Source organism: Anguilla rostrata, chromosome 3 (genome assembly GCF_018555375.3).
Source record: "Anguilla rostrata isolate EN2019 chromosome 3, ASM1855537v3, whole genome shotgun sequence".
Classification (NCBI taxonomy): Eukaryota; Metazoa; Chordata; class Actinopteri; order Anguilliformes; family Anguillidae; genus Anguilla; species Anguilla rostrata.
Genome location: NC_057935.1, coordinates 5,533,404 through 5,556,277, shown reverse-complemented (window position 1 = coordinate 5,556,277; position 22,874 = coordinate 5,533,404). Strand labels below are relative to the sequence as shown.

Here is a 22,874-nt window from a genome sequence, read left to right as displayed (position 1 = left end):
AGATGACAAAATTGTTATCAAATTTTGAAAGCCAACTACTTTACAGAAAACATATTTTCAGATTACTTTTAATTTTTGGACTCTACACCCTTTAAGGTACTGAGTATTTTCACGATCTTGAATGTTTCATACTAGTCTGATTTGAATTAACAGAATATTTATTGAAAAAAAATGTTGTAAATAATAATCATGACATAAACCACACATTGATAACTTTGTCTCTTACCTTTGCATTTCTCACAACTTTTTCTCATTTTCAGAATGAGGACAATATTTAGGATCACACTCAACGTCAAAGCTCCCGCCAAGCAATAAAGAGGAAGATGTTCATTCCCTGACATTTTAAAAGAAAGATTTAGTAAACACCCTGCTTGAAAAATATTAATAAGAGCATAGAAAGACAACGACAGTGTTACTTGTCTAAAAACTAATCTGCATGAGAATAACAATGAGGCATGGAAAACAATTAACAACTTACATATAATATATATATATAAAAATGAATGAGCATATGTTAAACAGTAACCCAATAATATCAGATGAAGTATCTTCTACTGGTTACAATGACTTAATACAACATGATTTAGAAAAATAAACATGATAAAAAAATGCATGAACCTTTTAAAAACTGAGACAATGCTTTTATTATGTGATTGATTTTTTTGCTTACCCTCAAAGTCCAGCTTGGTCCCGTTCCCAAACAGGATCTCCCCACAGGTGGCCACAGCACAGTAGTAAGTCCCAGCATCAGAGGGGCTGAGGTTCCTCTTGGGGAAGTTGTAGACACAGCTCTGTGTGGGAGACACAGCCCCAGAGCTCCTCTGGCACTCATCACTCCTGTTTCCATGGGTGTAAATGATTCCTGGAGGGGACTCTCCTGAGCCCTGTCTGAACCAGTACACACTGTGTTCTCCTGCACAGGTCTCAGTGTGTACTGTACACTGCAGAGTCACAGAGTCTCCTGGCTGCACTGACTCAGACTCGGGCTGTAGTACTACTGCCCTGCTGTGTGACTCTGACCCTGAAGAATTCAGTTCAATAATTAAAATTATAACAGGATACATGCTTGAATTCAATCATTATTTTAGTATTTCTGTCATTCAAAAGCATATGCAGGGTTTTCTTTTTGTACAAAACGTTTATTTTAAATCTGGTTTAGTCATTTCCAATCTAGCAATTAGCTTAGTAAAGAAAAGAAATAAAGAAATAAAGAAAATGTCTATTTATGTCTTTTGTATCAATGAGTTTAGAAACATAATAATGCAATTTTAGCCTGTTTTGCTGACCATACAGTTTCTCCAGTAATAACAAATGTTAATATACCTCAATTTCTTAATGCTTAGAGTTTTAGTGACCCTACAAAAAAAGATCTGCTTTCTTAAGATTTTTTCAAATTTTAAATCATCTTCTAAACCTGTACAAGAAAAAAGAAGTATAAGACTTGGACTGAAGGCTCAAATTTACCCAGGACCATTAATGTAGTTCCTTCTTCAAAGCTGAGTTCATCGTTGAGCACAGTAGCGCAGTAGTATGTGGCTGAATCCGACGGCTCTACTTGTGACACAGTCAGGTTCGAGGTCCCCTTTGCTGCTTTAGCACTGAGGCGCGTTCTGTTTATAAAATCATTGAAATCTATAGTATAAGGTTCAGAATTTTTTATCATTAACAATTGCTCAGGCTTCTGTCCAAGAGGCTGCTTAAGCCATCTGTACCATAGCACACCATCTTTAGCATGGAAACATGGGAGAGTCACAGTGCCTCCAAGCTGAGCTGTCATAAGCGAGTGAGGCTGAACTATGTTCTTCCCAAGCAGACCATCTGGAAAAAAAACAGAAAGCACCTTCAACTGACAATGGGAACAATACGGGAAAAACACTGATCTCTGTATAAATGTCTCCATACTGTCTTTGAGCTTGTTTTGACTGTTAAGTTAATAATTATACACTTACAGACTTTGCTGAAAAGCACAAGAACAGCACAGAGTGGCGGCATCACTGTATCTGAACTCTCCTCTTCTGGAGACTCTCCTCTGCCTGAGACCCTGTTTGTCCTCTGCGCTGTAAAACTCAAACTGTACAGATAAGAGGAGGACTTGAGGTAATAATTTCTTGTCATTCACTGAACAGTAGGAGGGCACATGTCAGGGGCAGATTTGATTGGCTGTTTAATAATTTGGGTGCACAAGAGCTGCACAAGCATCTGCTGATAAACACCCTCAGTGCAAAAAAAGAACACTGATGTCATTATTTCCATCCTGCTTAATATAGGTCAAATAATAATAATAATCCAGTTGTTATTTACAGTGCAATAATGTGGAAGTCTTCACAATGTTTTAAATAGCTTGCTTTAGAATAACTTTAGATTGAAAAAGGCACCTCAATTCATACTACAGTAATTAATATGTCTGTGTGTGTGTGCGTGGGTGTATATGTGTGTGGGTGCGTGTGTGCATGTGTGTGTATGTGTGTATGTGTGTGTGCGTGGGTGTATGTGTGTGGGTGTGGGTGTGTGCTCATGTATGTGTGTGTGCGTCTCTATGTGTGCATGCGTGTGTATGCGTGCGTGTGTGTATGTGTGTGTGTGTGTGTGTGTGTTTGTGTGCAGTGTCCATGGTGCTGAATTTCTCTGCTGTCCCATTCCAGGAGTAGGAGGCAGTGCTGCCCGTAGGTGGATTGATACAGGATTTTGCATTCACACGCATTTTTGATATTTTTCAACTTCTATCATCTGAAAACATAAAAAGTGGTCAAAAACAACAACAAAAAATAGATCTGTTGTCTTTACTATGAGAGCCTCACAAAAGTTTTGAATGGCTGATTATGCTAATGAGTTCAGAACATTGGGCAGCTCACTGGAATGTTCATACTGTGATGTCACACCTGATCTTACATTGTGATTTTGCACTGCACTGAAACCAGCGTGAAACCAGTTGTCTTTAAATAAGTTATTTGTAATTTGTAAGTTATGATTTGTAATTGCACAACTCATAATTCATAACTGAAATATTTTCTCATAATAGAATGAGGAATGTACCAGCAATAACTTACATGATGTAGATTGTCCATATCCAGGGTCTCAATGTCTGAGGCCTGAGGTTCTGTCACTGGATGACATCACAATGGCCTCATTAAGGGGACTACCTCTGTTATCTCTCCTGGCCTTGTCTCAATGAAGGGCCAGTTCAATGCACCTAGTTGCATTTAAAATTAGAATATGTAAGTTTTTAAATAAATAAATGAAATAAATACATACATTTTTTAAAATCATAAATTAAGCTCTCAAAATCCATGACTGCATGAACAGCAATTAAACTTTTTCAAAACAGGCTCCTTTAAACTACTTGCATAACTACAATCAGCACTTTTGTTTAAAAATCTAAGCTGTGCAGGTTGTGGTGCCAGGAAGGGTGATGATGTGCTGTCACTCCAGCACCCAGGTATCCAAGCAACCTGGGAGAGCTGCAGCACCATGGACAGCACAGGTCCTTCTCACAGGCAGGGGTATTGGGCTCCCAATTCATATCCTGAATGAAATCAAAATGTTTACAATTGTGACATTTTTAAACACCCTACTGTACGATCATGGTGGTTTGGGTTTGTGAAAGTAGTGCAATGTGGTTCAATAAAGACCACGATTACAAAGCTTTCAAACTGTTTGTTAAAGATTTGACAGCCATTTGAGCTGAGTTCTTGAAGTGTATTATTCTTCAAAAAGAAATGGTGTGTAATCACTGATTATCTCAAAAGAGCACATGCAGTTCTGACCGCACTGAAATGAGAGAGAGAGATGCCTGGTAACATATGAAAGGGGTGCATGCAGAGGGCTAAGGAAAGGCAATGCATGTTTTTGACTTTATTTTGCTTGTTCACCATTTGATTGCCACCCCCAGCAAGGCATCACAAGGGCTGTAAGGGTAAAGGAATTATTACGAAGAGTTTTTGGAAACTAATCTGGGATTAAATCAAAATGTTTACATTTGGAGAATGTTTAAACTCCTATTATACCAACATGTCAAAGGGTGGTTTGGGCTCAGTGAAAGGTAATAAAATGGCCAGCAAAAGGCCATGATTAGTAATACTCAAACTACTTGCAACAGATGTGTGGCAGCTCTCTGATCTAAGAAAAATGTATTCTTCATAAATACACTGCATTTAATAACTGATTATCTCAAGAGAGCACACATAGTTCTGCTCTTTCTGAAGTACCACAGGAAATCAGAGAGAGAGAGAGAATGAGAGAGAGAGAGAGAGTGAGAGAGAGTCAGGCAGAAAGAGAGGGAGGTGCCAGGTTTGAAAGGGGTGCATGCAGAGGAAACCACAAAGGCAGAGCAGAGAGGTTTTGTTTTCAGTCAGTGGCCTGAGAGTCAGACTGAGCCACAGAGAGAGCTGCACCTCCAGCATTGTGCAAAAACCCCCCTCAGACCAGCAAGCAGGTCTCAGAGCGTGATCTTTAGCGTGATCTCAAAGGGAAAAGGTTATGAACAGGAAACAACCAGTTGCAGACAATAATTTATACTGCCCTGACCCCCGTGTACCCAATGGAACTTAACTTTCTGGGATTCTGCTCTTTTTGGTCTCACACACACACACACACACACACACACAGGCACGCACTCTCTCTTCCCCCTCACCAGTACACTCACATCCTGATATGCAAAGCCTCAGTGTGGTTTCAGCGCTGAGAGAGGGAGGAGCTGCAGGTCGGTCTTCCTGTGCATCTCTGGTCTGTGTAGAGCTGAATGTATAAGGCTGTGAGTGGAAAATAACTGTATCTCTCCTGTCACCACCACAGAGCAGTCTGAAACAGACAAACTCATTTTGCTGGTATTGAAAAAGAGAGCCGTGTGCAAAAGCTTTCAGAAACAATATGCAGTGCAGTGACCTAAGAGCAGGAAGCATATCAGCCGAAGCTTCTCTCCATGTGACAGAGTGCCTGCATTTTATTCTTTTACCCTTATACAAGAGAGTTTCTGTCCCAAGAGCATTCTGACAGCCATAAAAATGTATGTATTTTATGGAAATGTTCTGAGAGTTCATCTCTTAAGATACACAAGCAGAATAACTGTGACCCTACCATCCCCATCACCATACTTCCTGCAGCCCTTTCTGTTGTTTGACTCTTTGTCAAATTATAATGTGAATTGTGGTCGCAAAACACAGGCATCTCTGTGAAATGCAAAAGAATGGGTCCAGTGTGATTAATGCTACACAGCATTAGAGAACGGGTGCATTCCCAGCTCCTGACACCAGGGGGCGGGTGAGAGCATGAACATCAAGCTACAAAACTTCCATTCTTGAGGGATCTGGAATCAGAGCTTCATAGAATTTCACAACAAATGCAGTTCATTGCTTGTGTGGCTGTACTGTACATACCATATATAGATCTGTTTGGCTTATGCTCACTGGATTCAACACCAGTAACTGTGCTGTTGTTTTGTTTGTTGTTTATTATTTTAATGATTATTAAATTATGTGAATGGCTTCATAATTGCCTGTTTTGTAGACATACCTGTCAGGATCAAAACTTCATGGTACCATGAGACTGACTGAGGTGTCATTCTGATGTGAGAACAGTCTTCCCAATTTCCAGCAAAGTGCTCTGCTTATAAACCACTGGCCTATTACAGGGGTGGCCATCCCTGATCCTGGGGAGCCGCAGGGTATGCGGGTTTTTGTATTGAACCTTAAATACAACAACCACTTAGACAAAATAAACCAGATGAGATGAGTAACCTGTGTAATCAACTGCTTTAATTGATCAATTAAGTGCAGAGTAAAAACGCCAGCAGACCCTGCTGCTCTCCAGGATCTGGGTTGGTCACCCCTGGCCTATTACATCTGTTGACAAATGTAAGCATGACCTTGTGTGGGGCAGGGCTCCAAATGTAGGAAGTGATTGACACTAATTCAGTCACAGGCCTCTAACTTTATGCTTGATGAACTCTAAAACTCTCATTAGATAATACCTTTTTTTGTTGCCATTTTTCTCCCATTTTCTCCTCAAATTAGTTGTTATACTAATTCCCCATGTGAATCACGGTCCTGGTCGATGCGCTATCCTTCTGTTGGTCTGGGGAGGGTATAGACTACCACATGCCTCCTCCGATACATGTGGAGTCGCCAGCCGCTTCTTTTCACCTGACAGTGAGGAGTTTCACTGGGAGATAGTAACGCGTACGGAGGTTCACGCTATCTCCCCCAGATCCCCTCCCTGCTGAACAGGTGCCAGTAGAAGTCACTAATGCAACAATCAGGACTCATACCCTCATCGGCTTCCCACCCGCGAACACTGCCAGCTGTGTTTGTAGGAACGTCTGACCAAGCCAGAAGTACCGCTGCCGGGGAGAATACCTTTTTACCACCGAATAATTATAAAACGCTCATCGCATTATTAGACTTAAATCATTTTGTCAAATTGGCAGGAATAAGGTGGAAAAAGTATGAGGATGATGATCATGAGGGTGAGGCGGTGATGATGTTAACAATGATGATGACGACGACGATGATGATGATGATGGTAGCACTATGGAAGATAATCCTGACTAGAAAATTGATCATGATATTTGTGTATTTATGTGAGAGTGGGAGGGGCGGGGCTACATTACTCCCTGACACAGGTTCCTTCTTTCTCTAGAAGCTTCTTGGAGCTCTTTAGAACTGGACACAGCCCTGGCCTGTTTGCAAGGCAGTCCACTTTCAAACATGCTATAGACCCACATGAGCCAAAGAGAAAAGTGTGTCACAATCACAATAGGCTTGTTGTTTTTTTTCTTGTACGCATTAAACCTGCCATTGGAGGCCTGAATCTTCAGTACAAAATTTAAAATCTTCCAAAATTAATGAGAACTATGAAGCTAAAGCAGCTTTAATTAGCTCCAAGAAACTAGTGTTAGCATTCCAAATATTACAGCATGTCCTAACTTTGAGTTGAGGCTCGACAAAAAGCAACTTGAAAACTGATCAGACATTTAACGCAGGGACCTTTCCATGTACAATGTGATGCGTACAAGAAAGTTTGCAGATTTAAAAAACTAATAATAAAATCCTAAAATAGTGTGGAACTGACAGATTATTCTGTTTGGCACAAATGTATCTATGCCACCTGGTCACAATACTGGGCAGAACAGACAGACCTCAGGTAACCAGGTAACCTCTATGCATTTAACATTAACTCTTAGAAGAAATGAATAAATGTCAATAAGATACAGTTTGCATGAATATGTGATAGGAGGTTAAATCATGAGTTTTTGCTGTCACTGGTCAGCACAAGTATTTTCCAATACTGAAAATATTGGCTGCACCACACTATGATACATTTCTGTTGTAAAAACAGGAATGGCGATAACAGTCTTAAGATTCTGTTACTGTGTCTCACCTGTATGTTTGAAGCTACTGTTTGCAAGCCATTAGCTCTCCGTGCCAAAGTTCTGTTCATGAACATTCTGTACTGCAATATATTTTCATTTGTATCTTCAACTTATCTTAATGTATGCATATGATGTGAATTCACATGTTTTTTCCAAAGTGCGTGTTTTCTCTAAGAATGCATTTGATTCCTCAAACAGCCCAAAATAAGACATCTTCACGAAGAGCCAGCAGCTACCGTAGACTGAGAGAAATGCTTGTATTTAAGGTGTCTGACTAAAGTTGACAAAATCCTTTCCGCTATATCTGTCTGTGTTCAAAAAGTTCAGAGTACTGGATCAGGAACATAATCATAACCATGCATTTCAAATGACTGGAATTAAGTTTAATTGCATTACATTGTTTGAGTAACACCAGCTGTCTCAGGCTGTTCTGCCAACTTTATCAGAACAGCACATTAGGATTAATACACCTGGTTAATTTGTGAACAGGTATTGTTCTGTGGGAAAAAAAATCTGAATAACAAGAGAAAGGAGAAAAAGAATACTCAGAAGGAGATATAAATGTGAACATGACACACAGGCTGATTTAATGATATGAATCCCATATTAGCATTATCATTTATGCCTTTTTGCAATAGATGAGGACAAATATGGGCAAGATGCAACAGAGAACTCCAGTCCGTATGATCGAGAGCCAGACAAGCCTGGATAATTCACCTCCTGAAATATAAATGTTTGTTTAGGATTTTGTGAATGAAGTTGAGATGTTGCTACAATCAAAATTATGTTAAAATCTAAATATTTTCCTTATTAGTTAAATAACAAATGTGAATCTATACTAACTGTGCTATTAAATCATACATACATTTAAATGAGCTTACCCTCAAAGTCCAGCTTGGTCCCGTTCCCAAACAGGATCTCCCCACAGGTGGCCACAGCACAGTAGTAAGTCCCAGCATCAGAGGGGCTGAGGTTCCTCTTGGGGAAGTTGTAGACACAGCTCTGTGTGGGAGACACAGCCCCAGAGCTCCTCTGGCACTCATCACTCCTGGTTCCATGGGTGGAAATGATTCCTGGAGGGGACTCTCCTGAGCCCTGTCTGAACCAGTACACACTGTGTTCTCCTGCACAGGTCTCAGTGTGTACTGTACACTGCAGAGTCACAGAGTCTCCTGGCTGCACTGACAGTGCTACTGTCCTGCTGTGTGACTCCGACCCTGAAGAATTCAGTTCAATAATTAAAATTATAACAGGATACATGCTTGAATTCAATCATTATTTTAGTATTTCTGTAATTCAAAAGCATTTGCAGGGTTTTCTTTTTGTACACTATTTTAAGCCTGGTTTTGTCATTTCCAAAATCGCAATTAACTTAGTAAAGAAAAAAATAAAGAAATAAAGAAAATGTCTATTTATGTCTTTTGTATCAATGAGTTTAGAAAAATAATAATGCAATTTAATCGTGTTTTGCTGAACATACAGTATCTCCAGTAATAACAAATGTTGATATACCTCAATTTCTTAATGCTTAGAGATTTAGTGACCCTACAAAAAAAGATCTGCTTTCTTAAGATATTTTCAAATTTTAAATCACCTTCAAAATCCTGTACAAGAAAAAAGAAGTATAAGACGTGGACTGAAGGTTCATATTTACCCAGGACCGTTAATGTAGTTCCTTCTCCAAAGCTGATATCATTGCCGAGCTCAATAGCGCAGTAGTATGTGGCTGAATCCGACGGCTCTACTTGTGACACAGTCAGGTTCGAGGTCCCCTTTGCTGCTTTAGCACTGAGGCGCGTACTGTTTATAAACAAATCTATAGTATGAGGTGCAGAATTTTTTATCATTAACAATTGCTCAGGCTTCTGTCCAAGAGGCTGCTTAAACCATCTGTACCATGGCACATCATCTTTAGCATGGAAACATGGGAGAGTTACAGTGTCTCCAAGCTGAGCTGTCATAAGCGCGTGAGGCTGAACTATGTTCTTCCCAAGCAGACCATCTGGAAAAAAAACAGAAAGCACCTTCAACTGACAATGGGAACAATACGGGAAAAACACTGATCTCTGTATAAATGTCTCCATACTGTCTTTGAGCTTGTTTTGACTGTTAAGTTAATAATTATACACTTACAGACTTTGCTGAAAAGCACAAGAACAGCACAGAGTGGCGGCATCACTGTATCTGAACTCTCCTCTTCTGGAGACTCTCCTCTGCCTGAGACCCTGTTTGTCCTCTGCGCTGTAAAACTCAAACTGTACAGATAAGAGGAGGACTTGAGGTAATAATTTCTTGTCATTCACTGAACAGTAGGAGGGCACATGTCAGGGGCAGATTTGATTGGCTGTTTAATAATTTGGGTGCACAAGAGCTGCACAAGCATCTGCTGATAAACACCCTCAGTGCAAAAAAAGAACACTGATGTCATTATTTCCATCCTGCTTAATAAAGGTCAAATAATAATAATAATCCAGTTGTTATTTACAGTGCAATAATGTGGAAGTCTTCACAATGTTTTAACTGGCTTACTTTAAGAGTAACTTTAGATTGAAAAAGGCACCTCAATTCATACTACAGTAATTAATATGTCTGTGTGTGTGTGTGCGTGGGTGTATATGTGTGTGGGTGCGTGTGTGCATGTGTGTGTATGTGTGTATGTGTGTGTGCGTGGGTGTATGTGTGTGGTTGTGGGTGTGTGCTCATGTATGTGTGTGTGCGTCTCTATGTGTGTGTGCATGTGCGTTTGTGTATGTGTGCGTGTGTGTATGTGTGTGTGTGTGCGTGTTTCTGTGCAGTGTCCATGGTGCTTAATTTCTCTGCTGTCCCATTCCAGGAGTAGGAGGCAGTGCTGCCCGTAGGTGGATTGATACAGGATTTTGCATTCACACGCATTTTTGATATTTTTCAACTTCTATCATCTGAAAACATAAAAAAGTGGTCAAAAACAACAACAAAAAAAAGATCTGTTGTCTTTACTATGAGAGCCTCACAAAAGTTTTGAATGGCTGATTATGCTAATGAGTTCAGAACATTGGGCAGCTCACTGGAATGTTCATACTGTGATGTCACACCTGATCTTACATTGTGATTTTGCACTGCACTGAAACCAGCGTGAAACCAGTTGTCTTTAAATAAGTTATTTGTAATTTGTAAGTTATGATTTGTAATTGCACAACTCATAATTCATAACTGAAATATTTTCTCATAATAGAATGAGGAATGTACCAGCAATAACTTACATGATGTAGATTGTCCATATCCAGGGTCTCAATGTCTGAGGCCTGAGGTTCTGTCACTGGATGACATCACAATGGCCTCATTAAGGGGACTACCTCTGTTATCTCTCCTGGCCTTGTCTCAATGAAGGGCCAGTTCAATGCACCTAGTTGCATTTAAACTTAGAATATGTAAGTTTTTAAATAAATAAATGAAATAAATACATACATTTTTAAAAATCATAAATTAAGCTCTCAAAATCCATGACTGCATGAACAGCAATTAAACTTTTTCAAAACAGGCTCCTTTAAACTTCTTGCATAACTACAATCAGCACTTTTGTTTAAAAATCTAAGCTGTGCAGGTTGTGGTGCCAGGAAGGGTGATGATGTGCTGTCCCTCCAGCACCCAGGTATCCAAGCAACCTGGGAGAGCTGCAGGACCATGGACAGCACAGGTCCTTCTCACAGGCAGGGGTATTGGGCTCCCAATTCATATCCTGAATGAAATCACAATGTTTACAATTGTGACATTTTTAAACACCCTACTGTACGATCATGGAGGTTTGGGTATTTTGAAAGTAGGCAATGTGGTTCAATCAAGACCACGATTACAAAGCTTTCAAACTGTTTGTTAAAGATTTGACAGCCATTTGAGCTGAGTTCTTGAAGTGTATTATTCTTCAAAAAGAAATGGTGTGTAATCACTGATTATCTCAAAAGAGCACATGTAGTTCTGACCCCACTGAAATGAGAGAGAGAGATGCCTGGTAACGTATGAAAGGGGTGCATGCAGAGGGCTAAGGAAAGGCAATGCATGTTTTTGACTTTATTTTGCTTGTTCACCATTTGATTGCCACCCCCAGCAAGGCATCACAAGGGCTGTAAGGGTAAAGGAATTATTACGAAGAGTTTTTGGAAACTAATCTGGGATTAAATCAAAATGTTTACATTTGGAGAATGTTTAAACTCCTAATATACCAACATGTCAAAGGGTTGTTTGAGCTCAGTGAAAGGTAATAAAATGGCCAACAAAAGGCCATGATTAGTAATCCTCAAACTACTTGCAACAGACGTGTGGCAGCTCTCTGATCAAAGAAAAATGAGTTATTCTTCATAAATATACTGCATGTAATCACTGATTATCTCAAGAGAACACACACAGTTCTGCTCTTTCTGAAATACCACAGGAAATCAGAGAGAGAGAAAGAGAGAGAGAGAGAGAGAGAGAGCGAGAGAGAAAGGAAAGAGAGAGGAAACCACAAAGGCAGAGCACAGGGGTTTTGTTTTGAGTCAGTGGCCTGAGAGTCCGACCAAACCACAGAGAGAGCTGCGCCTCCAGCATTGTGCAAAAAACACCCCCTCAGACCAGCAAGCAGGTGTCAAAGCATGATCTCTAGCATGCTATCAAAGGAAAGACGTTATAAACAGGAAACAAAAACCGTACCAGACTATAATTAACACTGCCCTGCCCCCTGCCCCCTAGTACCCAATTGAACCTAACATGCTGACATACTGCTCTCTTTGGTCACACACACGCACACACACACACACACACACACACGCGCACGTGCGTGCAAACACGCAGGCACACACTCTCTCTTCCGCCTCACCTACTGTACACACTCACATCCTCATAGTCAAACCCGCATGATACCAGGATTGTTTCATATAAATCCATTCTGCTCCACACCTTACTGAGCACATACATTTATGAAGAATGCTGCTTGTCCTCAATGAGTCAAGAACACTTTCATGTCCCGTGTCAGTACAGCTGGTCACATGACCATGGAATGTACCATCAGGGCAGGAAAAGGAGGGGGATGATCGAGGTGCTCTGTGTTTCAACGCATCTTATGATGTTTGTGCAGGAAAAACACTATCACTTTACTTTAGTATTTTTATGACTCATTGAGTGTCTATTGAATATTTTAATGATGTGCACTTCACTGAGCATTTTACGTATAATGATATTCAACATTGTAAGCAGTATATAAATAATTTGAACGGTGCACACAAGCTGAAGAACATGTCAAAAACACCTTAGTCACGCCGTATTGGTCTGATTATCAAGAGTTATAGATTGTGACGTTATAATTTATCATCTTCCTAATGTCACATTTATAAATAATTTAATGACTATGCTGTGCTGCTCCCTATTGGTAAAACTCTGAACAACACACATTATAAAAGACGGTTATGATGACCTTGCTCTGCATTATAATACAACTAAAAAGCAACAGCATAAAACATGTCAATGATAATGAATGTAAAATAAAAAATTGAAAAGCCTTTTTAATTATAAAGAGCGATACTGATCATTTTGTCCCTGCAATTTACGGACTATATTTGGAACCATGGGGACAGATTTTGAGTAGTATTTTTCTTTTGAAAGTTAAGTACACTGTTTTCTAATTCTGTCTCTTATGGTCTGTTGTAATGGAAAGGTGGTCTGAGGTGTGAGGTGAATAAATTTGATCGGAGCGTCAGTGTGGTTTCAGCGCTGAGAGAGGGAGGAGCTGCAGGTCAGTCTTCCTGTGCAGCTCTGGTCTGTGTAGAGCTGAATGTATAAGGCTGTGAGTGGAAAATAACTGGACCTCCCCTGTCACCACAACAGAGCAGTTTGAAACAGACAAACACATTTTGATGGTATTGAAAAAGAGAGCCGTGTGCAAAAGCCTTCAGAAACAATAAGCAGTGCAGTGACCTCAGAGCAGGAAGCATATCAGGCAAAGGTATCTGTCCATGTGACCTTTAAGGCCTCCCTTTTGTTATTTTAGGGTCATTGTTTAATATTATGCTGTCAAAACTAAATACTTTATAGTTGCAAGTCCAGTCTGGGTAAGGGCATTACTCTCTCCTTGTTCTCTAGATCATCGGCCCCTGTGAACACCTGACAGGCATCTCAGCAGGAAGTGCATGAACATGTGGGAGTCTGTTCATGCTCTGTCTCTGTACACAGGAAGGAGTGGTCTAAAACGTACAGCACCGGATCAGTTACTGAGAACGCAAGCTGTCACTGTGCATACAGGAAGTGCTTTGGTTACTGAAGGTACAGGGAGGGCACCGCTAGCAAGAGGCCTAGCCTTCAGAAAGCATACCCAGCTGTTATAAAGCATGCAGGAGAGTACCTATATTCACAGCGATGTTTCTCCTGGCTAAGCAGTGGCAGACACATATGAGTAGTTGTGCCAGATCTAGCCCTAGTATGGATGTGCAGACATATTATCTGTGTATTAGAAATGTATCCCATTTATCAATGCTGATTGTCTGATATATGAATTTATTTGGCAGTCAGTGTTCGCCTAATGACTCCAATAGCACTGCCCGTAAACTGTTTGGGTATGCAAACTTACATACCACTGCAATTGACCTGCGGACACAACAGTTACGTGCACTAGAGGCTTTACTGGCATAAAGTGCTTTGGACTGCCCACAATCACCAGAGATACATTTAGAGAGAAGTTTTAGAGAGACATGCAATATCATCAGCGGTGGCCAAACTGTTGCACCCCACTGTGTGTGATGAATATTTTATTGAATGGAAACTGGTTGCGACAACATTTGACCTTTCATAAACAGTTGTGGAAATAACCCCACTTTCCCCAACTGAAACTATGTCTATTAACCCCAAAATGAATGGAACTATTATTTATTCTTATCACTGACTAGCTCTGAATTACAAAAACTGTACACTGCAAAACATTTTGATTCCGTCTAATCAGTGAATCACTGCTGACACATTAACAGCCTGACCTTGTTTTGTAGTCCTAATATTTCACTCTCCCATCTCTGTGTGACATCACATTACTGGCATTTATCAGGCACTCACGCAATTTTACATGTGCACACCGTTTCGTTTTATACAGTTATAGCATGACGTCATTCAGGATAACATCCTTGCTCAATAATACAGGTCAAAGGGCAGTGTATCACCTGAGAATCGGGTCCTGTTCTCTAAGCAGTACACTACACTACTGCCCCAAACCCATTCAACAACACTGAGGACCATTTATCAGATACTGCCAGAGAGTGCACAATTTTTACTTTGTGTATTTGAAAAAGAGAGGAATACAAAAACAAGCACAGCTGTAGGCAAATCGTGTACGTGTTATAAAATTTACAGTCACATAGTATGATGTTCACCAATTCTAGCGAGGGAATATTTTGATTATTCTTGTGACGAAGATGGCTTTTACGGAAAGCTTCACTCGCGGTCTCTAAATCTCATATCTGAGTAAACCGTTTCTTTCTCCACTTCCCTCTTGTTCCTCCTCACTTTGGGTTTCTTGGTGGTGAAAGTCAAAGCAGCGTAATTCATTGATTCCTCTTGACTCTAAAAGAAAAAGAAATACACACCACATATGACTACACTTCATACTAATAATACTACACTGATAATAATGTAACCAGGATATTCTCCACAGAAAAAAACTTATTTATTTATTTATTATTTTTTAGATAATATTTTTACCTGTTTGCTCGCCAAGTCTTCTCCGCTCACTTGGTTGTTTGATGCAGCTCCTGTGTCAGTAAAATGAAAATGTAAACTGATGGTGGTTGTCAAAAACTAATTACTCAATTCATGCACTGGTTTTTAAAGTTAAGAAAGCTCCTCTTCTTTTTGTACTGTACTTCTTCTCTTTCTTCTTATTATTAATAGTAACAATAATAATAATAGTAATATTAACAATAGTATTCATAACAGTCGTAGCACTTCTGGTAGTAGTATTTCATATAGTCAATTATATTCACCACAGTATGACCGTAAGTTGCTGCTCCAAGGAGGAGTATATCTGAGGAGTGCATTGATTATATAATCACCAGGGAATCAGGATAGGCTTCAATGGACATTACATATCACTTAAAAAGTATTTTAATTTGTTTGGATGGCAGTTAATTCTGCTCATTCTGCGCTCAATGCCAGCTGGTACCAACAAAAATTTAAAAATAAAATAAAATAAAAAACTGAAATACTTGAACCAATATATAACATTGGAATCACTATCAGAATTTGAAGTGTCATACATTGAAGAGACGTTTGGCTTGCTTTTACCTGTGATATGTGTACATAATGTGCACATATCTAATAGTAGTGAGAAGACGGTCATCAGTACCCATGAAGCAAATTTATGTTATATTATTAAACTAATTTTGCTTTAGAGAACTGTACAGGGACAGTATGAGAATATTTCTGCATGCTACTTATGAAATGGCAAAATTGTTGTCAGATTTTGAAAGCCAACTACTTTACAGAAAACACTTTACATATTTTCACAAATTACTTTTTTTTGTTTAGACTGCATCCTTTAAGGTATTGAGTATTTTTACGATCCTGCATGTTTCATACTAGTCTGATTTGATTTAACAGAAGATTTATTGAAAATATGTTGTAAACAATAATCATGACATACGCCACACATTGATAACTTTGTCTCTTACCTTTGCATTTCTCACAGCTTTTTCTCAATTTCAGAATGAGGACAATATTTAGGATCACACTCAACGTCAAAGCTCCCGCCAAGCAGTAAAGAGGAAGATGTTCATTCCCTGACATTTTAAAAGCAAAATTGAGTAAAGACCCTGCATGAAAAATATGAATAAGAGCATAGAAAGACAATGACAGTGTTACTTGTCTAAAAACTAATCTGCATGAGAATAACAATGAGGGATGGAAAACAATTAACAGCTTACAATTAAAAAAATTAATGAGCAAATGTTAAACTATAATCCAATCATATCAGAAGTATGTTCTACTGGTTACAATGACTTAATATGGCATGATTTAGAAAAAAACATAATTAAAAAATGCATGAACCTTTTAAAAACTGAGACAATACTTTTATTATGTGATTGATTTTTTTGCTTACCCTCAAAGTCCAGCTTGGTCCCATTCCCAAACAGGATCTCCCCACAGGTGGCCACAGCACAGTAGTAAGTCCCAGCATCAGAGAGGCTGAGGTTCTTCTTGGGGAAGTTGTAGACACATCTCTGTGTGGGAGACACAGCCCCAGAGCTCCTCTGGCACTCATCACTCCTGTTTCCATGGGTGTAAATGATTCCTGGAGGGGACTCTCCTGAGCCCTGTCTGAACCAATACACACTGTGTTCTCCAGCACAGGTCTCAGTGTGTACTGAACACTGCAGAGTTACAGAGTCTCCAGAATGCACTGACTCAGACTCGGGCTGCTGCAGTACTACTGTCCTGCCGTGTGACTCTGACCCTGAAGAATTCAGTTCAATAATTAAAATTATAACAGGATACATGCTTGGATTCGATCATAATTTTAGTATTTCTGTAATTCAAAAGCATATGCAGGGTTTTCTTTTTGTACAAACACTATTTTAAATCTGGTTTTGTCATTTCCAAACTAGCAATTAGCTTAGTAAAGAAAAAAATAAAGAAATAAAGAAAATGTCTATTTATTTCTTTTGTATCAATGAGTTTAGAAAAATAATTACGCAATTTTTTTTTGCCTGTTTTGCTGAACATACAGTATCTCCAGTTATAACAAATGTTAATGCACCTCAATTTCTTAATGCTTAGAGTTTTAGTGACCCTACAATTAAAGATCTGCTTTCTTAAGATTTTTTCAAATTTTAAATCACCTTCAAAATCCTGTACAAGAAAAATGAAGTATAAGACGTGGACTGAAGGTTCATATTTACCCAGCACCATTAATGTAGTTCCTTCTCCAAAGCTGATATCATTGTAGAGCACAGTAGCGCAGTAGTATGTGGCTGAATCCGACGCCTCTACTTGTGACACAGTCAGGTTCGAGCTCCCCTTTGCTGCTTTAGCACTGAGGCGTGTGCTGTTTATAAAATCATTGAACTCTATAGTATAAGGTTCAGAATTGAATATCTTTAACAATTGCTCAGGCTTCTGTCCAAGAGGCTGCTTAAGCCATCTGTACCATTTCACATCAGGATAGAAACATGGGAGAGTCACAGTGTCTCCAAGCTGAGCTGTCACCAGCACATCAGGCTGAACTATGTTCTTCCCAAGCAGACCATCTGGAAAAAAAACAGAAAGCACCTTCAACTGACAATGGGAACAATACGGGAAAAACACTGATCTCTGTATAAATGTCTCCATACTGTATTTGAGCAGACTTGTTTTGACTGTTAAGTTAATAATTATACACTTACAGACTTTGCTGAAAAGCAGAAGAACAGCACAGAGTGGTGGCATCACTGTATCTGAACTCTCCTCTTCTGGAGACTCTCCTCTGCCTGAGACCCTGCTTGTCCTCTGCGCTGTAAAACTCAAACTGTACAGATAAGAGGAGGACTTGAGGTAATACTTTCTTGTCATTCACTGAACAGTAGGAGGGCACATGTCAGGGGCAAATGTGATTGGCTGTTTAATGATTTGGGTGCACAAGAGCTGCACAAGCATCTGCTGATAAACACCCTCAGTGCAAAAAAAGAACACTGATGTCATTATTTCCATCCTGCTTAATATAGGTCAAATAATAATAATAATCCAGTTGTTATTTACAGTGCAATAATGTGGAAGTCTTCACAATGTTTTAAATAGCTTACTTTAAGAATAACTTTAGATTGAAAAAGGCACCTCAATTCATACTACAGTAATTAATATGTCTGTGTGTGTGTGCGTGGGTGTATATGTGTGTGGGTGCGTGTGTGCATGTGTGTGTATGTGTGTTTGTCTGTGTGCGTGGGTGTGTGCTCATGTATGTGTGTGTGCGTCTCTATGTGTGTATGCGTGTGCGTGTGTGTATGTGTGCGTGTGTGTATGTGTGTGTGTGTGTGTGTTTGTGTGCAGTGTCCATGGTGCTTAATTTCTCTGCTGTCCCATTCCAGGAGTAGGAGGCAGTGCTGCCCGTAGGTGGATTGATACAGGATTTTGCATTCACACGCATTTTTGATATTTTTCAACTTCTATCATCTGAAAACATAAAAAAGTGGTCAAAAACAACAACAAAAAAAAGATCTGTTGTCTTTACTATGAGAGCCTCACAAAAGTTTTGAATGGCTGATTATGCTAATGAGTTCAGAACATTGGGCAGCTCACTGGAATGTTCATACTGTGATGTCACACCTGATCTTATATTGTGATTTTGCACTGCACTGAAACCAGCGTGAAACCAGTTGTCTTTAAATAAGTTATTTGTAATTTTTAAGTTATGATTTGTAATTGCACAACTCATAATTCATAACTGAAATATTTTCTCATAATAGAATGAGGAATGTACCAGCAATAACTTACATGATGTAGATTGTCCATATCCAGGGTCTCAATGTCTGAGGCCTGAGGTTCTGTCACTGGATGACATCACAATGGCCTTGTCTCAATGAAGGGCCAGTTCAATGCACCTAGTTGCATTTAAAATTAGAATATGTAAGTTTTTAAATAAATAAATGAAATAAATACATACATTTTTAAAAATCATAAATTAAGCTCTCAAAATCCATGACTGCATGAACAGCAATGAAACATTTTCAAAACAGGCTCCTTTAATCTTCTTGCATAACTACAATCAGCACTTTCATTTAAAAATCTAAGCTGTGCAGGTTGTGGTGCCAGGAAGGGTGATGGTGTTCTGTCCCTGCAGCACCCAGGTATCCAAGCAACCTGGGAGAGCTGCAGGACCATGGACAGCACAGGTCCTTCTCACAGGCAGGGGTATTGGGCTCCCAATTCATGTCCTGAATGAAATCAAAATGTTTACAATTGTGACATTTATAAACACCCTACTGTACGATCATGGTGGTTTGGGTTTTGTGAAAGTAGGCAATGTGGTTCAATCAAGACCACGATTACAAAGCTTTCAAACTGTTTGTTAAAGATTTCTGACAGCCATTTGAGGTGAGTTCTCAAAGTGTATTATTCTTCAAAAAGAAATGGTGTGTAATCACTGATTATCTCAAAAGAGCACATGTAGTTCTGACCCCACTGAAATGAGAGAGAGAGATGCCTGGTAACATATGAAAGGGGTGCATGCAGAGGGCTAAGGAAAGGCAATGCATGTTTTTGACTTTATTTTGCTTGTTCTCTATTTGATTGCCACCCGCAGCAAGGCATCACAAGGGCTGTAAGGGTAAAGAAATTATTACGAAGAGTTTTTGGAAACTAATCTGGGATTAAATCAAAATGTTTACATTTGGAGAATGTTTAAACTCCTATTATACCAACATGTCAAAGGGTGGTTTGGGCTCAGTGAAAGGTAATAAAATGGCCAACAAAAGACCATGATTAGTAATCCTCAAACTACTTGCAACAGATTTGTGGCAGCTCTCTGATCTAAGAAAAATGTATTCTTCATAAATACACTGCATTTAATAACTGATTATCTCAAGAGAGCACACATAGTTCTGCTCTTTCTGAAGTACCACAGGAAACCAGAGAGAGAGAGAGAGAGAGAGAGAGAGAGCGAGAGAGAGAGAGAGAGAGAGTCAGGCAGACAGAGAGGGAGGTGCCAGGTTTGAAAGGAGTGCATGCAGAGGAAACCACAAAGGCAGAGCAGAGGGGTTTTGTTTTCAGTCAGTGGCCTGAGAGTCAGACTGAGCCACAGAGAGAGCTGCGCCTCCAGCATTGTGCAAAAACCCCCTCAGACCAGCAAGCAGGTCTCAGAGCATGATCTTTAGCGCGCTCTCAAAGGAAAGACGTTATAAACAGGAAACAAAAACAGTACCGGACTATAACTAATACTGCCCTGCCCCCTGCCCCCTAGTACCCAATGGAACCTAACTTGCTGGGATACTGCTTTCTTTGGTCACACACACCCACACACACACACGCAGGCACACACACACACACGCGCGCGTGCAAACACGCAGGCACACACTCTCTCTTCCGCCTCACCTACTGTACACACTCACATCCTCATAGTCAAACACCCATGATACAGGGATTGTTTCATGTAAATCCATTCTGCTCCACACCTTACTCTGCACATACATTTATGAAGAATGCTGCTTGTCCTGAATGAGTCAAGAGCACTTTCATGTCCCGTGTCAGTACAGCTGGTCACATGACCATGGAATGTACCATCAGTGCAGGAAAAGGAGGGGGATGATCTCTGTGTTTCAATGCATCTGATGATGTTTGTGCAGGAAAAACACTATCACTTTACTTTAGTATTTTTATGACTCATTGAGTGTATATTGAAATATTTTAATGATGTGCACTTCACTGAGCATTTTACGTATAATGATATTCAACATTGTAAGCAGTATATAAATAATTTGAACGGTGCACACAAGCTGAAGAACATGTCAAAAACACCTTAATCAGACCAATACGGCGTGACTATCAAGAGTTATAGATTGTGACGTTATAATTTATCATCGTCCTAATGTCACATTTATAAATAATTTAATGACTATGCTGTGCTGCTTCCTATTGGTAAAACTCTGAACAACACACATTATAAAAGACGGTTATGATGACCTTGCTCTGCATTATAATACAACTAAAAAGCAACAGCATAAAACATGTCAATGATAATGAATGTAAAATAGAAAATTGAAAAGCCTTTTTAATTATAGAGAGCGATACTGATCATTTTGTCCCTGCAATTTATGTACTATATTTGGAACCTTGGGGACAGATTTTGAGTAGTATTTTTCTTTTGAAAGTTAAGTACACTGTTTTCTAATGTTGTCTCTTCTGGTTTGTTGTAATGGAAAGGTGGTCTGAGGTGTGAGGTGAATAAATTTGATCAGAGCGTCAGCGCTGAGAGAGGGAGGAGCTGCAGGTCAGTCTTCCTGTGCAGTTCTGGTCTGTGTCGAGCTGAATGTATTAGGCTGTGAGTGGAAAATAACTGGACCTCCCCTGTCACCACAACAGAGCAGTTTGAAACAGACAAACACATTTTGCTGGTATTGAAAAAGAGAGCCGTGTGCAAAAGCCTTCAGAAACAATAAGCAGTGCAGTGATCTCAGAGCAGGAAGCATATCAGCCAAAGGTATCTGTCCATGTGACCTTTAAGGCCTCCCTTTTGTTATTTTAGGGTCATTGTTTAATATTATGCTGTCAAAACTAAATACTTTATAGTTGCAAGTCCAGTCTGGGTAAGGGCATTACTCTCTCCTTGTTCTCTAGATCATCGGCCCCTGTGAACACCTGACAGGCATCTCAGCAGGAAATGCAAGTGAGAGCCTGTTCATGCTCTGTCCCTGTACACAGGAAGGAGTGGTCTCAAACGTACAGCACCGGATCAGTTACTGAGAACGCAAGCTGTCGCTGTGCATACAGGAAGTGCTTTGGTTACTGAAGGTAAAGGGAGGCCTCTGCTAGCAAGAGGCCTAGCCTTCAGAAAGCATATCCAGCTGTTATAAAGCATGCAGGAGAGTACCTATATTCACAGCGATGTTCCTCCTGGCTAAGCAGTGGCAGACACATATGAGTAGTTGTAACAGATACAGCCGTGGTATGGATGCGCAGACATATCTCTACATGCCATCTCCATGTGGAGAAAATCCCTAAAAAACTTTAAATGACAGTATTCAGCCACTTTGTATCAGAAATGTATCCCATTTATTGATGCTGATTGTCTGATATATGAATTTATTTGGCAGCCAGTGTTCGTCTAATGACTCCAATAGCACTGCCTGTAGACTGTTTGGGTATGCAAAGCAAAACTTACATAGCACTGCAATGGACCTGCGGACACAACAGTTACATGCAAGGCTTTTTTGGCACAAAGTGCTTTGGACTGATAAAATAAAAGCTCTTTGCCCACAGTCACCAGAGATACATTTAGAGAGAAGTTTTAGAGAGGCATGCAATTTGACCAGCGGTGGCCAAACTGTCGTACCCCACTGTGTGTGATGAATATTTTATTGTATGAAAAGTGGTTGGGACAGCATCTGACCTTTCATAAACAGTTGGGGAAATAACCACACGTTCCCCAGCTGAAACTATGTCTATTAACCCCAAAACGAATGGATCTACTATTTATTCTTATCACTGACTAGCTCTGAATTACAAAAACTGTACACGGCAAAACATTTTGATTCCGTCTAATCAGTGAATCACTGCTGACACATTAACAGTCTGACCTTGTTTTGTAGTCCTAATATTTCACTCTCCCATCTCTGTGTGACATCACATTACTGGCATTTAGCAGGCACTCGTGCAATTTTACATGTGCACACAGTTTCATTTTATACAGTTATAGCCTGAAGTCATTCAGAATAACATCCTTGCTCAATAATACAGGCCAAAGGGCAGTGTGTCACCTGAGAATTGGGTCCTGTTCCCTAAGCAGTATACTACGCTACTGCCCCAAACACATTCAACAACACTGAGGACCATTTAT

At 39.8% G+C, this 22,874-nt stretch overlaps 2 protein-coding genes and 2 long non-coding RNA genes across 8 annotated transcripts in view; 1 reads left to right on the top strand and 3 right to left on the bottom strand.

The window, feature by feature from the left end:
- Window positions 1-4,944, bottom strand: part of LOC135249942 (immunoglobulin superfamily member 3-like) — a 31,378-nt gene extending 26,434 nt beyond the window's left edge. Inside the window, exons 1-5 of one of the 4 annotated variants that reach the window (XM_064325657.1) lie at window positions 3,048-4,940; window positions 1,950-2,727; window positions 1,465-1,818; window positions 671-1,021; window positions 227-334 (exon numbers count right to left, since the gene is read on the bottom strand). In XM_064325657.1, coding sequence (XP_064181727.1) covers window positions 227-334; window positions 671-1,021; window positions 1,465-1,818; window positions 1,950-2,115 — 979 coding nt within the window. In that variant the 5' untranslated portion in view covers window positions 2,116-2,727; window positions 3,048-4,940. Of the gene's footprint in view, window positions 1-226; window positions 335-670; window positions 1,022-1,464; window positions 1,819-1,949; window positions 2,728-3,047 lie in introns of all 4 variants that reach the window. The other 3 variants (XM_064325658.1, XM_064325659.1, XM_064325661.1) reach the window with 3 other exon arrangements.
- Window positions 4,654-5,487, top strand: LOC135249970 (uncharacterized). The gene is made up of 2 exons (XR_010328843.1): window positions 4,654-4,699; window positions 5,218-5,487. It is a non-coding gene; the product is annotated as an uncharacterized LOC135249970 (long non-coding RNA).
- A 2,247-nt stretch (window positions 5,488-7,734) lies between these two features.
- Window positions 7,735-18,895, bottom strand: LOC135249943 (uncharacterized). Of its 2 annotated transcripts, XM_064325662.1 has the most exons (7): window positions 18,818-18,895; window positions 17,734-18,496; window positions 17,251-17,598; window positions 16,452-16,805; window positions 16,024-16,131; window positions 15,056-15,105; window positions 14,086-14,917 (listed from the first exon to the last, which is right to left on the bottom strand). In XM_064325662.1, exons 2-7 carry the CDS (start codon window positions 17,897-17,899, stop codon window positions 14,789-14,791), a joined length of 1,155 nt encoding a protein of 384 aa, XP_064181732.1. In that variant the 5' UTR covers window positions 17,900-18,496; window positions 18,818-18,895; the 3' UTR covers window positions 14,086-14,788. The 2 variants fall into 2 exon arrangements, with proteins under 2 accessions (XP_064181733.1, XP_064181732.1); XM_064325663.1 differs by lacking the exons at window positions 14,086-14,917; window positions 15,056-15,105; window positions 16,024-16,131 and adding an exon at window positions 7,735-8,086.
- Window positions 9,240-11,970, bottom strand: LOC135249962 (uncharacterized). Its single transcript, XR_010328836.1, has 3 exons — window positions 10,606-11,970; window positions 9,500-10,284; window positions 9,240-9,368 (listed from the first exon to the last, which is right to left on the bottom strand). It is a non-coding gene; the product is annotated as an uncharacterized LOC135249962 (long non-coding RNA).
- Window positions 18,896-22,874: the final 3,979 nt, after the last annotated feature.